The 12,184-nt window shown below is 37.0% G+C and overlaps 1 protein-coding gene across 1 annotated transcript; it reads left to right on the top strand.

Annotated features, from left to right (window-relative positions):
• Positions 1-1,037: 1,037 nt before the first annotated feature.
• ccnj (cyclin J) lies at positions 1,038-7,529 on the top strand. Its single transcript, XM_034682248.1, has 6 exons — positions 1,038-1,176; positions 1,413-1,505; positions 3,618-3,828; positions 3,916-4,215; positions 5,304-5,463; positions 6,553-7,529. Exons 2-6 carry the CDS (start codon positions 1,437-1,439, stop codon positions 6,902-6,904), a joined length of 1,092 nt encoding a protein of 363 aa, XP_034538139.1. The 5' UTR covers positions 1,038-1,176; positions 1,413-1,436; the 3' UTR covers positions 6,905-7,529.
• The last annotated feature ends 4,655 nt before the right edge of the window (positions 7,530-12,184 follow it).

Raw genomic sequence — 12,184 nt, 5'->3', positions numbered from 1 at the left:
TTTAAAAATTAAAAAAGTGTTTCAAAAAACATTTTTTTTCAATTACTAGCTTTAGTTAATTTCAATCAACTGAAGTTGGGTGGCTTTGACTAAGTAAAAATGACATTAATAATTAGAGGTATCTCAAAACTTTGACTTTGTTAAACATTTATATTAACCCTCCTGTTATGTTCGTTTCTCTGAAACAGCAATATTGTTTCTGGGTCAATTTAACCCAGGACATATTCAATTATCCAAAAGTGTCAGAACCCCCAAAAACCCATACACATTTTTCTGATCTAATTATTAACTCCATTACTAACCATTTGAACTAAGATTTACTCCATTGGTGTTCTTTAATTCTCACAGATCATGGTTCAATGAGGATAACTCACTCATTTTTCATTGAAATTAATGTTAAAACGTTTTTAAATGTACATTGGAAAGCCCTAAATATAAATACCATAGTTTTTTTTATGACAGAGATTTTTGTTTATTGTATTTTACTACTAATTCTACTTTTTTTTTTCTTTTTTTATGAAGTGATGTTGATAAATTAATATGACACCTCTTCTGTCACATGCCCAGATTTTTATGCTGCATTAAGCTACTTTGGAAGGCATATATTGCCTAAAATATACTTTTAAAAGGGTCAATTTGACCTGCAACATAACAGGAGGGTTAAAAGAAATATGTTTTTTGGAAATGCATAATAACGGAGTTATCTGTTAATGCAAGTCTTCATGTGTTAAAATATATGATGTGATGAGCTGCGGTCTAACGTCCTTCTGTGTGCTCGGAATGGAATGATGCGTTCAGGTGCAACCCAGAAACTACCCCGGATACAATACTTTATGGGAGAAAGGGATTCATAATATTCCTTCTATGACTTGTACAAAAAGTAAGGGGTGATTTTGTCTTGGTGGAAATGTAGAGGAAGAATATTTAAACAGCTTCAACTTGGAATGAAAATCTCCTCTTACATTCAAGCACTCTCGGCCTCCTTAGTGATTTTTTTTTCACGCGATCTCGAGGTGAAGTTTGGGGTTCCGGCAGCCCATGAAAGCAGCAGCAGTGTTGGCTGAACTCGTGCTGAGTCTCACTGAGTACAACAATGAGTGAGAGCAGCGAGCATGTCCGGCTAATGTGAAGTAAAGTTTGCTTTAGTGAAACTGTGTCACTGTATGTGCTCATTGGGTGAGTCCCCTCTTATGAACCTTAAACGTGAACAGTTTCCATGTCTGACTCAGTAACACAGTGAACAGAGAGGAGCTCGATAACGGGACTCTGAGACACTCCTGATCAGCTAATGTGAACAGTTGTGTGAAGCTGCAGCGAGTTTAAACGTGTGATTATTTTATTTTTCCATGTGCGCAGCAGCTTCAGTCGTCAGTATGAGGTGGCTAATTTCTTTCGCATGTTTGAACTTGCAGGGTTTTTCCACAGCACTGTGTTAAATGGAGCTGGAGGACCAATGGTGGACAGGACAACTCGCTGCAGATATTTACCAGTCGCTGCGATACAGAGTGAGTGACACTTTAAATGCAGTGATGGCTGCTGCCAAAAGGCCAAAAACACAACTTTTAAAGGTGTTTTTTTAAAGCAGAAGATACTTTGTTTGTTGTAGTCATTGTCAACTTTAAAGCTCCTGTGAGGAGTTTTTAAGTGCTCATGAAATGCAATGAAATTAACAGTGATGCCTTTTTTTATGACCTAGAAAAGCAGACAAGATTGTTAGAAAAGGAATTGATCGTTTCTGTTTTGTTATTATAAAGCCTGAAATCACTGTGAGGGGGTAGGTGTCAGATGAGGTGATTGACAGCGCATCAAAGAAAAACCCTTTTTCTGTAGTAAATGTTCTCAGTAAGTGAAATAGTTGACTGTTAGTTGAAAGCGGTTGGAGATAACATAATTTACACATGTACACGACAAAATAAGCAAGATCACTTAGTCCATAGAGGGGGCGCCAGAGTCAACACAAACAGAAAGTTCCTCACAGGAGCTTTAACTTAGCACTTCTCCGGGAAAATCAGCGTTTTATTTCTTTTTTGATACCTGAGTTTTGTTTGGGGCGGCAACACTCATCGTCATCTTACTTTGGGGGTTCTTATCCATCAGCCATTTAATCATCTAAACTTTGGAAATGGTTCCGCTATTTTTTCTTTGTATTTTATTTTATAGATAGTCCTAAACCCAAAGCCTCGATATTCACTGTCAGAAATATTTAAAAAGCATCAAATTGGCACTTCTTCTTCTAAGATGCTGCAGCCGGCAAATATCTTGGCAGTTTCTAATGAAACATGACTTAAATGACAAGTTAATCCCATAAATGTTTTTCTTTTAATTTAGCTTTGGATTATGTACGTAATAAAGCATCAGATTAAGTAAGTTAAAACTTGGTGCACTCTTCCCAGCTTTACTTCTGAGAGACTCAGCCTCTCTGGAATGCCCCTTTTATTCCCAGTCATGTCATCAACCTGTCACAAATTAATCTAATTAGTTGGTAGATGTTCTTCTATGTGTTTCTTTTAAAATAACAAATTTTTTTCAGTGTTTTATTGACCATGTCACAACTGTTTTGAAACATGTTGTTGGCATTCAATTTGAAATGGGCATTTCCTTTTTACAAAACTTAATTTTTTTCAGTTTGATTTGATATGTTGTCTTTACCCTGTATTACATTCGATAAATTGTTTAAATAATTTGCAAACCATCAAATTCTTACAGGATGCTTTTTGAGAATGCTCATATCACAAAAACAATGAAATTGTTGTTTTCCCTGATATAGTGGTCTATAATCGTAAAAAAAAAAAAAAAGGCCTCACGTAAATCAACATTTTTAGATGATCCTTTTTTGTTTGTATATTCATTTTGGGAAACTTTGCTAACACCAGGTAAGGGAAGCGTAAGACAAATAAGCCAAGATTGTCCCTGGTTGCAACTATTTTTTAATAATGTTATCCCAAGAACACGAGTCAATGATGTGAAAAGCAAATTAGCTTTCTTATCTCAAGTAACAGAGATAATTAACTTATTATCTCCAGAAAGAAAAGGTAATTTCTACTTGGTACTTGAAAACCTTCAAAGATCAAGAGGAGTGCAATGCCAGTATGCAAGAGTGATGTGAGCACTACAGATGCATTGGTCATTGTTGATTAATACATCAAAATGTACTCGAGTAACTCTTCAGGTCTGAATCTTCCCTGACAGACGGTCATTACAGTGATCAAAAGTGCTCAAATCAAGTAAGATAAAAGAACCCTGCATTCGATTTCACATTATTCATAATCATCTGATGATCTCAACAAACCATAAGTTGTCTTGATATACATTATCTCATTATCCAGACAAAGGAGACTTTTTTCTTTCAAATAACACAATGAATAAGCATGTAATCATAAAAATGGCATAGATGTCTTGGTAATGAGGCATTTAAACTGATGTCCATCCCTGCTTTCCAAACACTAACTTACTTACCAACCAGCATGTACCAACTATTTGTCCTGGATGTGAGCACTGAGTAGCACTCATGTGTCAGTTTGTGTACTATCTATATTTCAATGAGAGTGTCATATATGTCCCGACAGAGTAAATCTCACACTTGTTTATGATCTTGTCTGTGTGCCCTTGTCTCTCAGGAGCTAAAGCTTCCCCCCTACAAAGGCCAGTCTCCTCAGCTCAGCTTGAGACGATACTTTTCAGACCTCATCGCCATCGTCAGCAACCGCTTCAGGCTGTGTCCTGTAGCCCGACACCTCGCTGTCTATTTGCTGGACCTCTTCATGGACCACTATGACGTCACCGTGCAGCAGCTCCACATGGTCTCACTCTCATGTCTTCTTCTGGCCAGTAAGATTTCATTGACCTCTAGCTCCAGCATGTGACTGTTTGGTTTCTGCATTGTGTGATTTTCTTTTTTTATGTTTGTCTCTTCAGGTAAATTTGAAGAAAGGGAGGACCGGGTGCCTAAGCTGGAGACTCTGAACAGCCTAGGATGCATGAGCTCCATGAACCTGGTCCTGACGAAGCAGGGTTTACTTCACATGGAGCTGCTGCTGCTGGAAACCTTCCAGTGGAACCTGTACCTGCCTACAGCCGCTCACTTCATAGATTACTACCTGTCTATTGCCGTCCATGAGGGAGACCTCCATGATGGCTGGCCTATGACCTGCTTGGAGAAGACCAAACTGTACATGGCCAAGTATGCTGATTATTTCCTGGAGGTTTCCTTGCAAGGTAAACATTTATCACATCAGGTATATCGGGTAAAGGGGTTATAGAATACCTACAGGTCTATTTAAAGCACTCCAGCCTGGTCCCAGAATTTGAGAAAAGTTAGGTTGTCCTCAATTAAAACCAAAAGACACAATGAAGATTAGAAGCAGAGTAGAAATTACCTCAATAAAACCCTTCCCACTTAAATAAAACCAAACAGCAGAGTTACTCTACTTATAAACTTTCATAGAGAATATATATATAGAAAGAGAATAGATAATTGATAGCATTCCTATTTTTTTAAGTCTTTAACAATCATGGGGTTAAAATGTATCATTTAATCAATATGTAAATACATTTACAATTTAATGGCGAGGAAAAACTCCACAAAGCTGTTGGTAACTCTTCTCTATTAAGCTAGTTAGCTCAAAAGATAAACTTGGTTTCACTTTGCATCATAGTTAGATTTATTTAAAAAAATTAAACAACATACCAAGTATCAAGTTAATTAAAACGTGTGTTCTTTAACGGTAGATAAAATGATGGAGAATCAGTGGGTAGTAGCTTAGCGAAGGCTAACAAGGGCAATTTCCTGAGCTAGCTTTCACTATAAAGCGCTCTTGTTTTGACTCTAGTGGTTCGTCCATTCGAAGGATGATATTTTTGTCGCTATTGATAATCTCAATTTATTTGCGTGTATATATAATGTGTGTGTGGTGAGCCAACAACAACTAATAATACAAAGCTGAATCAGCAGTTTTGCTATTCAGCTACTCTTATTAGCTTTAGCAGTAGTTAATGTATGCTTTATTTCTACATTGCAAATATTTTTATGTGATCCTAAAAAGATTTAAAAACAAAATACTAACAACAACAACAAAAAGATCAATCAGTTAAATCAGTGTAAGCTTTACTTAAGGCTAGCTGAGTGATTATTGCTAACTAGCTTTTTTTACCTGGTAGACTACTCCTTTTAAAACTGTAGTTTTCTGTATTTTTTATCCTGGTCAGCGGGCTCTTTTTAACCTTTAAAGAAGTTACTGCTGTCAGTCTCTCTGTGTTTGTGCTCATGTTGTGCTGATGGATTGCACTTTTCTTTCCCCCTTCAGATCATGTGTTTTTGTGTTTCACCCCCTCTCTGGTGGCTGCTGCATGTGTGGCCACCTCCCGGCTCATCCTTCACCTGTCTCCAACATGGCCCCTCCGTCTTCAGCGCTTGACAGGCTACAGCTGGGAGAACCTTGTCCCATGTGCTGAGAAGCTGCTCATGTGTGTATCTCTGTGTACCCTTCAACAGTTAAAAAAAAAAAAGCAACAAGGATGATAAAAATGGCAGGAATGTACCTTGTGATGCAGATAGATACTGGCAACAAAGCTGGCTGATGCACATTACACAAGAGCAATAAGATCTCACATACAGTTCAAGCAGACAGAAGCTTAAACATATCAAGCTATACAGTTAGAGACACTTTCTTTTCCTACATATGAATAAATCGTACAGCATATCACACAGCAGGACTAGAATACAGGTAGTCTGTAGTTTTTAGTACAAAGAAATTCTCCAGGATGAATAGAATAGAATAGAAGATAGTTATTGTCAGTGTAACATGTACAACGAAATTAAGTGCAATCCTAATTCAGTGCAAAACGTTCAGAGGTAATAAGATAAAAAATATATCTTAGACTGACAAACCAACACAGACATCTACATTCAACAGTTATTGCACAATTCCCTTTAGGCAAGCATTTATTTAGTTGCTTTTTAACACAGTGAATGTATGTCTTCTGTGAAGTACAAAAGAAGAGGAGACGTCTTTAACAAAGCCATTTTCCTCAAATAATGAACACCAATGGAATCGTAACATCAAAACAAGATCCATCAATGTTTGTAGCAGCTCAGCCCGAAGCCCCTCCTTACTCTGTGCTGATTATGGAGCATCAGAGAGGCTCTGATGTCTTGCATTAATCTTTTTACTCTATAGATTATTGACTGTGTCTGTGTATATTGGAAATCAGTAGACCTCTGTGGGTAAAAACTGTTACAGACGACTTAACCTGAAAACAAATAATGTTAATAGTAGCTCAGCTTGCAGCCTCCCTTAGACCTACGTCATCTGTTAGAGTGTGAGAAAGATACTGACGGTCAAAGAACCTGCTTTATGAAGTGCTTTCACCACTTTTGATTATCTTTACAAAAAAGGGTCTGGGTTAGTCATAATTAGCCATAGCCTTATATGTTTATTAGCCTCTACATTAATATATAGATACAAGTAAGCCCTTCCTTACTGCAGATTACATCTTACTACCCAGAGTTTTTCATCTAACAAACCATCCAACTTTATCTTCCTATTCTTCTAGTGCACACGACAGTGACGTCAAAGAGGCCAACAAACAGAAGTGCGTGCAGCCCAGCCAGCAGCAGCAGCAGCAGCAGGGACAGACAGCATTCCACAGTTCAGGCCAGACAAACACTGTGGCGCCATACCTGCACCGAACAAGCATGCAGTACCCACAGCAGGCCTCACAGCCTGCCCTGGCTCCCAACCACAGACCGGCCTCCTACCTCAGCCACACCACTACCAGCCTTCAGCCTCCTAACAGCACCGCCCAGACCCACACTACCTCACTGGATCCAAAGACCAACATTCCCAGCAGGGCTTACCAAGTCAGCATGCACTACACCTGTGCTGCTCCCTGTTTTGACAGATGATTTCCAAGTGTTAGCCGTTCTCAGGCAGATTTGTTGTGTTTCTCTTGAACATAAAATAGAAAGAAAAGGTGTGTTTTTAATTTGAAAAAAGACTTGATGAGATTGAAGAGCACTTTGATTGACGAGGTGTACTCCATGTGCAAATTGCATGCTCTGTTGTGGAGAGGATGCATTAGAAGTTTAATTTAGTTTGAGATATCAGGAATGGATGTTATCATGAGATGATTTAGAGGCAGAGTTTGTACCTCTGCACCTACTGGTGTAACTGTATAATTTAGCTACAGACCAAAAGTCTCATATTTATTTAAGCCAGATTACCTCGGAGTCATTGAATGTAAAAGCACCCTGCCTGTAGCCTTGATGAAGATTACAGGATTTGGTGTGTTGTGGTTGAGATTAGAGAGCACATTTTGAAGGTTTTCTGTGCCTCCTACTTTTTGTTTTGTTGTGCTGTTTTTGTTTTTGTTGAGTGCCATTTGTGAAACCAGAAAAGAGTACTCTCCTCTGGATGTCACAAATAATTTGCAGAAACATTGTTGCTCTTCTCTACACAGAGGATTTCAGTCAGTGCTGTGCACTAATATGATGATAGTTTTAAATAAAATACAAATCTGTGTTAGCTGAACTGAGGTTGTGGCCCTCTTCATTTCCTTACCGTTTTGCTTAATGGTCTCATGTAAATGCAACATCGAGATCCTTGGAAATAGGTGAGTGAAGAAAAACCAACCTTTGTTGTCCTTGTTCAATTTCCTACTACAGCTGAAACACAGGAGACCTAAAACACCTCAAAAATGATTGTTCATGGACTGAAGTTAGGCTATTGTTAAGCTTCTGACAGTATTATTTAAATCTTTAAAAAAACAAGTCAAACTTGAATCTTAGTCAAATATCAACAACATAACCAGCCTCTTCCATGTGTTTTACTTGGGAATTTCTGGTGTGCATATACAGACATAAACTAGATTATCAGGATTACTAGAGCAGGACCTTCTGGACAAAATGATCGTTACACCTTAAGGTATCTAATCTCTTCAGCTCAATGCCAGAGCAGATGTCCATGTAACATCAGCTGGGTATTAAACACAACAACATTTGTCATTACTGACACTTTGCTAGCGCCTACAAGGGATAGTTTGTTTCATTTTTGAAGTGGGCTTCGACAAAGTACTTTCCAATCAAGTGTATCGTTAGCTCAGCCCCTCTATTGAAAAACTGTGCAGCGAACCGGTGCTCTGTAGCTTTCAGAAATATGACATTAGCCATGCTAATAAGGCTTCATTAACGTTTAGTTTCCGTTTCAAATGTAACTCACAGGTAAGATTAATTACTTTTACCCTTTTGTCATCAATACAGGATATCTTGCAATTAAATCAGTTTCATTTTGGCCGTCCTTTAAAAATCTCTGTGCCAACACTTTGCCTCCCCATTGATCTTTTTTTCCCCCGGTTATGTGGAAGGTGGTAGGCCCTATAGCGTTCCCCCTGTTTCTGAATAAAGAGGCAGGGTCTACCTGCATCTCCAATGTTTAAAAGTTATCTTCTTTTTTTTTTTTCTACATGAAATGCAATTTTTAACATGGGAATAGTATTAAACATTAAAAAAAAAGCCTACCACACTGCATCTATACCACACAAAATTCAGTATTTTGTCCACCTACAAAGTTTGGAGATATATTTGGTAAGAATAAGCAGCATTGCAGCCATTTAGTTTGATAAATCAGAAAGAAAAAGTTAGATACTATTTCTATAAGATACTACTATAATTAGTCTGGCGGGTCCAAAGGAAATGTAATGCCATGATGTAATGTCAAAAAATTTGAAGAAATATTTGATGGGGATAGCTTTAATTATTTTATTTACAGTGATGGAATTCATAATTCATGCCAGCATGAATTGATATGAATCTAATCTGCTCAATTCGGCCACATTTCGGTGCATGAGGCAAAGTTTCGATTTAATTAAATGTATTTCATTTATATTTATTTTGATATTAAATATTATTAAATTCATTTTTAGTTTGACCATGCACTACATTAGAAATAAACTATTCATTTCATTCATTTGAGTGAGTGCAACCACTCTGTATTCACAAGGACAGAACCCATATACAGTTTGTATTATTTTCATGCAGGTGAGGACAGATTTCCTGGTATGAAGTCAAAAAAGAGTGAGCCTCACCCAGGTGTCTTTCCTGTTCTGTCATAAATGGATCCATTTGCACCCATCTTCTGCTGCTTTACACAATTTCTTTCTGCCATCTCAGTTACAAAAATAGTACCTACCCATGTATAATGTATTCTGTACCTTATCTTTTACTTTGGCCTCATCAATAAACATGCAGTGAATTAACACATTTCTGAAAATGACATACTCCACAATACGATGTTTGAAGAAATAGATTATTAAATTGCATTTGGACATAAAGTTATACCTGCAACTGGGATAACTATCAATGTGGATGTTTGAATATTAATTTCAGATTGTGTTGGGGAAAACCATTATCAACAAGGCATAAACATAGACATAAACTAGAACACTAACAATCAACAGAAAAAAACAAACATACTCTCTGCTCTGAAGTCCATGTAACAGGTGCAATTTCCAGCTGTATGCCATTCAAACACCCAAAGTAAGCGTGCCATTATTGCATGTCATGACTGTCTTCATAGTCTTTGTAGTGAACCAACAGAAACAATCAAACTAATGCATCATAAATGAGAAATTAAAGAGAAATAAATAAACCATGCCATTTTTGTTGTTGTTGTTTCCACCAAAACCCTTAAACACAGTTTCACTGTTCTATTACAGATTATGTGAGTGCTCAGGCCTCTACTTGAAGGCTTACACCATTTATCTGACACCATACCTGTTTGAATGAGTTGATGATGTCAGCCATCTTAGAGTAAACTAATCTATATTATTTAACATAATAAGTACTTTTACTTTTGTGGACTCAGATAAACTAGCGAATGCATAACTTTACCTTTAACAGTTTATTTTTACCAAACAACACTGCTGTACTGTACATCAATAATTAACTAACTTTTCATATTGGGTAGTCTCAGTAGATAATTGTATAATTAAGGTTTGTGTTCAGTAACAGCCTGCAGGGGGAGGTATGTGCCTCCTTCATGTGATCTGTGAGGATCCATGGCTGGATGATATTCTGTCCTTCAAATCAAACAGATGTCCCAAAGTTTGTTTTTGTCAATATTTATAAAACAACCTGAGACCCACCATTGAAGTCTGTCTTTTAATTTAATTTAATTTAATTCTAATCTGTATTTGTTTATGTATGTATATGATACATTGATTCATATAATATCTATGTATGTATGTATGTATGTATGTATGTATGTATGTATGTATGTATGTATGTATGTATGTATGTATGTATGTATGTATGTATGTATGTATCTCTCTCTCTCTCTCTCTCTCTCTCTCTCTCTCTCTCTCTCTCTCTCTCTCTCTCTCACTCACTCTCTCTCTCTCTCTCTCTCTCTCTCTCTCTCTCTCTCTCTCTCTCTCTCTCTCTCTCTAAATCCAAATCAGTGAATGTTTCTTATTTATTCACCTCTGTGTCAGGAGTCATTGCTGCACAGGAAACACCAAGCATCCCACTTAAAGACAGTTCCTTTTACCAAACAATGTGGTCAGTTACAACATCTCCAAGTGAATTTCTGAAGCACTGCATTTCCCTATGAGCATAGCAACCAAAATAGCATATCCGCTCTGGTGTTATATGCACGCTACAGAGCTTCCTGTGGAGGAGGACGTAGACTGATGAAGCTGGTGATGAGAAACAAAGTATTCTCCCTCCCTCCCTCCTACTCCTGTTAATACCCTTGATATCAGTTCAGGATCCAAACCAGTAGGTGGATCTATAAACCACACAAGGAGCTTTATCTTAACCACCTCGTTATTCACTTTATCTTCCTGTGGCTGAGTGCAGAGCAGCAGAGGAGTGGCAGGCTCAAACACACTTGATTAGAGTGAACGTAATTCTATAACTACCAAAAAAAGAAACACCAGCTGATCATACATTTTTTGAATATTATTTTAAGAATCAAAATATAATCAAAAAGTAAATGTGTTTGAAATGTTAGGATGAATAATGCCTCAGAAAAAGTTTCATATTTGACATGACGCTACACTTCCCATTTTCAGTTCCAATGAATGTTGAAATGTATTAATAGACAAACAGAACCTGAAAATTCAAGATCAAAAAATTATATCACGCATGATGTTTGTTTCATAAATTAAAAATAAATTATTTTTTTCTTTACTCTCAGGATACTATAATAAAGAAATACCATTGTTGGTTTTAATGTAACCTTCATGAAACCTACTAAAACAGATGTACCACAAAATGTGTGAAAAAGTCAATCTGACCGCATCACCATAAGCACAATTTGAACATTTGCTTATCTGCTTTAATTCCAAATGATTTAATAAGCTGAATTTTACAGACCAAAAAAATGGCAAAATTAAAATGAAATTGTATCATGCCAAATTGTTGGCGGACTTATTTCAAAAGATATGGGCTTAGTTTTGGGGGCCAAAATCTGGCTTTGGCTTTTGCTTATTGTAAAGTTAAGTTTTAGTCAAACAAAAGTGTATATATAAAGAAAAAAGATTGCACCATAAAGAGCAAAAACAGAAAGAATCAAACCCTTAAATGAGCAACATGTATAAAGCATACAGTCATATAACTGCTATGGCCATTCTAGGTTGTAAGTAAGAGTTTTAAACTGTCTTAAATTATAAAAGCCACATATTAAGGTAAAGTTTAAGTTTTTCAGATACATGGGTTTCATTTCAATAGAAAGTTTTATGTTGAAAAAACAAAGCGAAGAGAAAACAGGTGTATATTTTGAAGTCAGGGTGATGCAGGAAAACCACAATGAAGAGGAAGAAGAAACAGAAAACAAAAAGTAAACTCATCCCTCTTGGCAGCTTGAGGCTACAAAGCTGCAATCTTAAACATTTTGAGGTTTCTAGGCGATGCTTGGTAAAAAGAAAAAAAAGAAGAAGAGGAAAGAAGATAAATGACTTTCACGTACTTTCTGCGGTTGCTTGGAAGTATTATCTGAAAAACTGAACCACCCACCCATCCATCTGTCACTGCACTCAAACAGACACAAGGATTAGCAAACTGTATTTTCCATACTCAGAGTGTTATAGTTATATTAGTGCATGTTATATCAGTCAGAGTGGTGTATTACTCTGAAAATGAGGGCGTCCTTTGGAAGAACTTGAGTGGTTTGTCTCGGTGCCATAG

Source organism: Notolabrus celidotus, chromosome 4 (assembly GCF_009762535.1).
Source record: "Notolabrus celidotus isolate fNotCel1 chromosome 4, fNotCel1.pri, whole genome shotgun sequence".
In the NCBI taxonomy this organism is placed as follows: domain Eukaryota; kingdom Metazoa; phylum Chordata; class Actinopteri; order Labriformes; family Labridae; genus Notolabrus; species Notolabrus celidotus.
This window is presented reverse-complemented; position numbering and strand designations above follow the sequence as displayed.

What these genes read in the sequence shown, in the direction of transcription:
- ccnj (XM_034682248.1), top strand. Translation starts at nt 1,437, where the DNA reads ATGGAGCTGGAGGACCAATGGTGGACAGGACAACTCGCTGCAGATATT. An exon ending in CTCATGTCTTCTTCTGGCCA is followed by an intron (nt 3,829 to 3,915) that starts GTAAGATTTCAT and finishes TTGTCTCTTCAG; the next exon opens with GTAAATTTGAAGAAAGGGAG. An exon ending in CCTGGAGGTTTCCTTGCAAG is followed by an intron (nt 4,216 to 5,303) that starts GTAAACATTTAT and finishes TTCCCCCTTCAG; the next exon opens with ATCATGTGTTTTTGTGTTTC.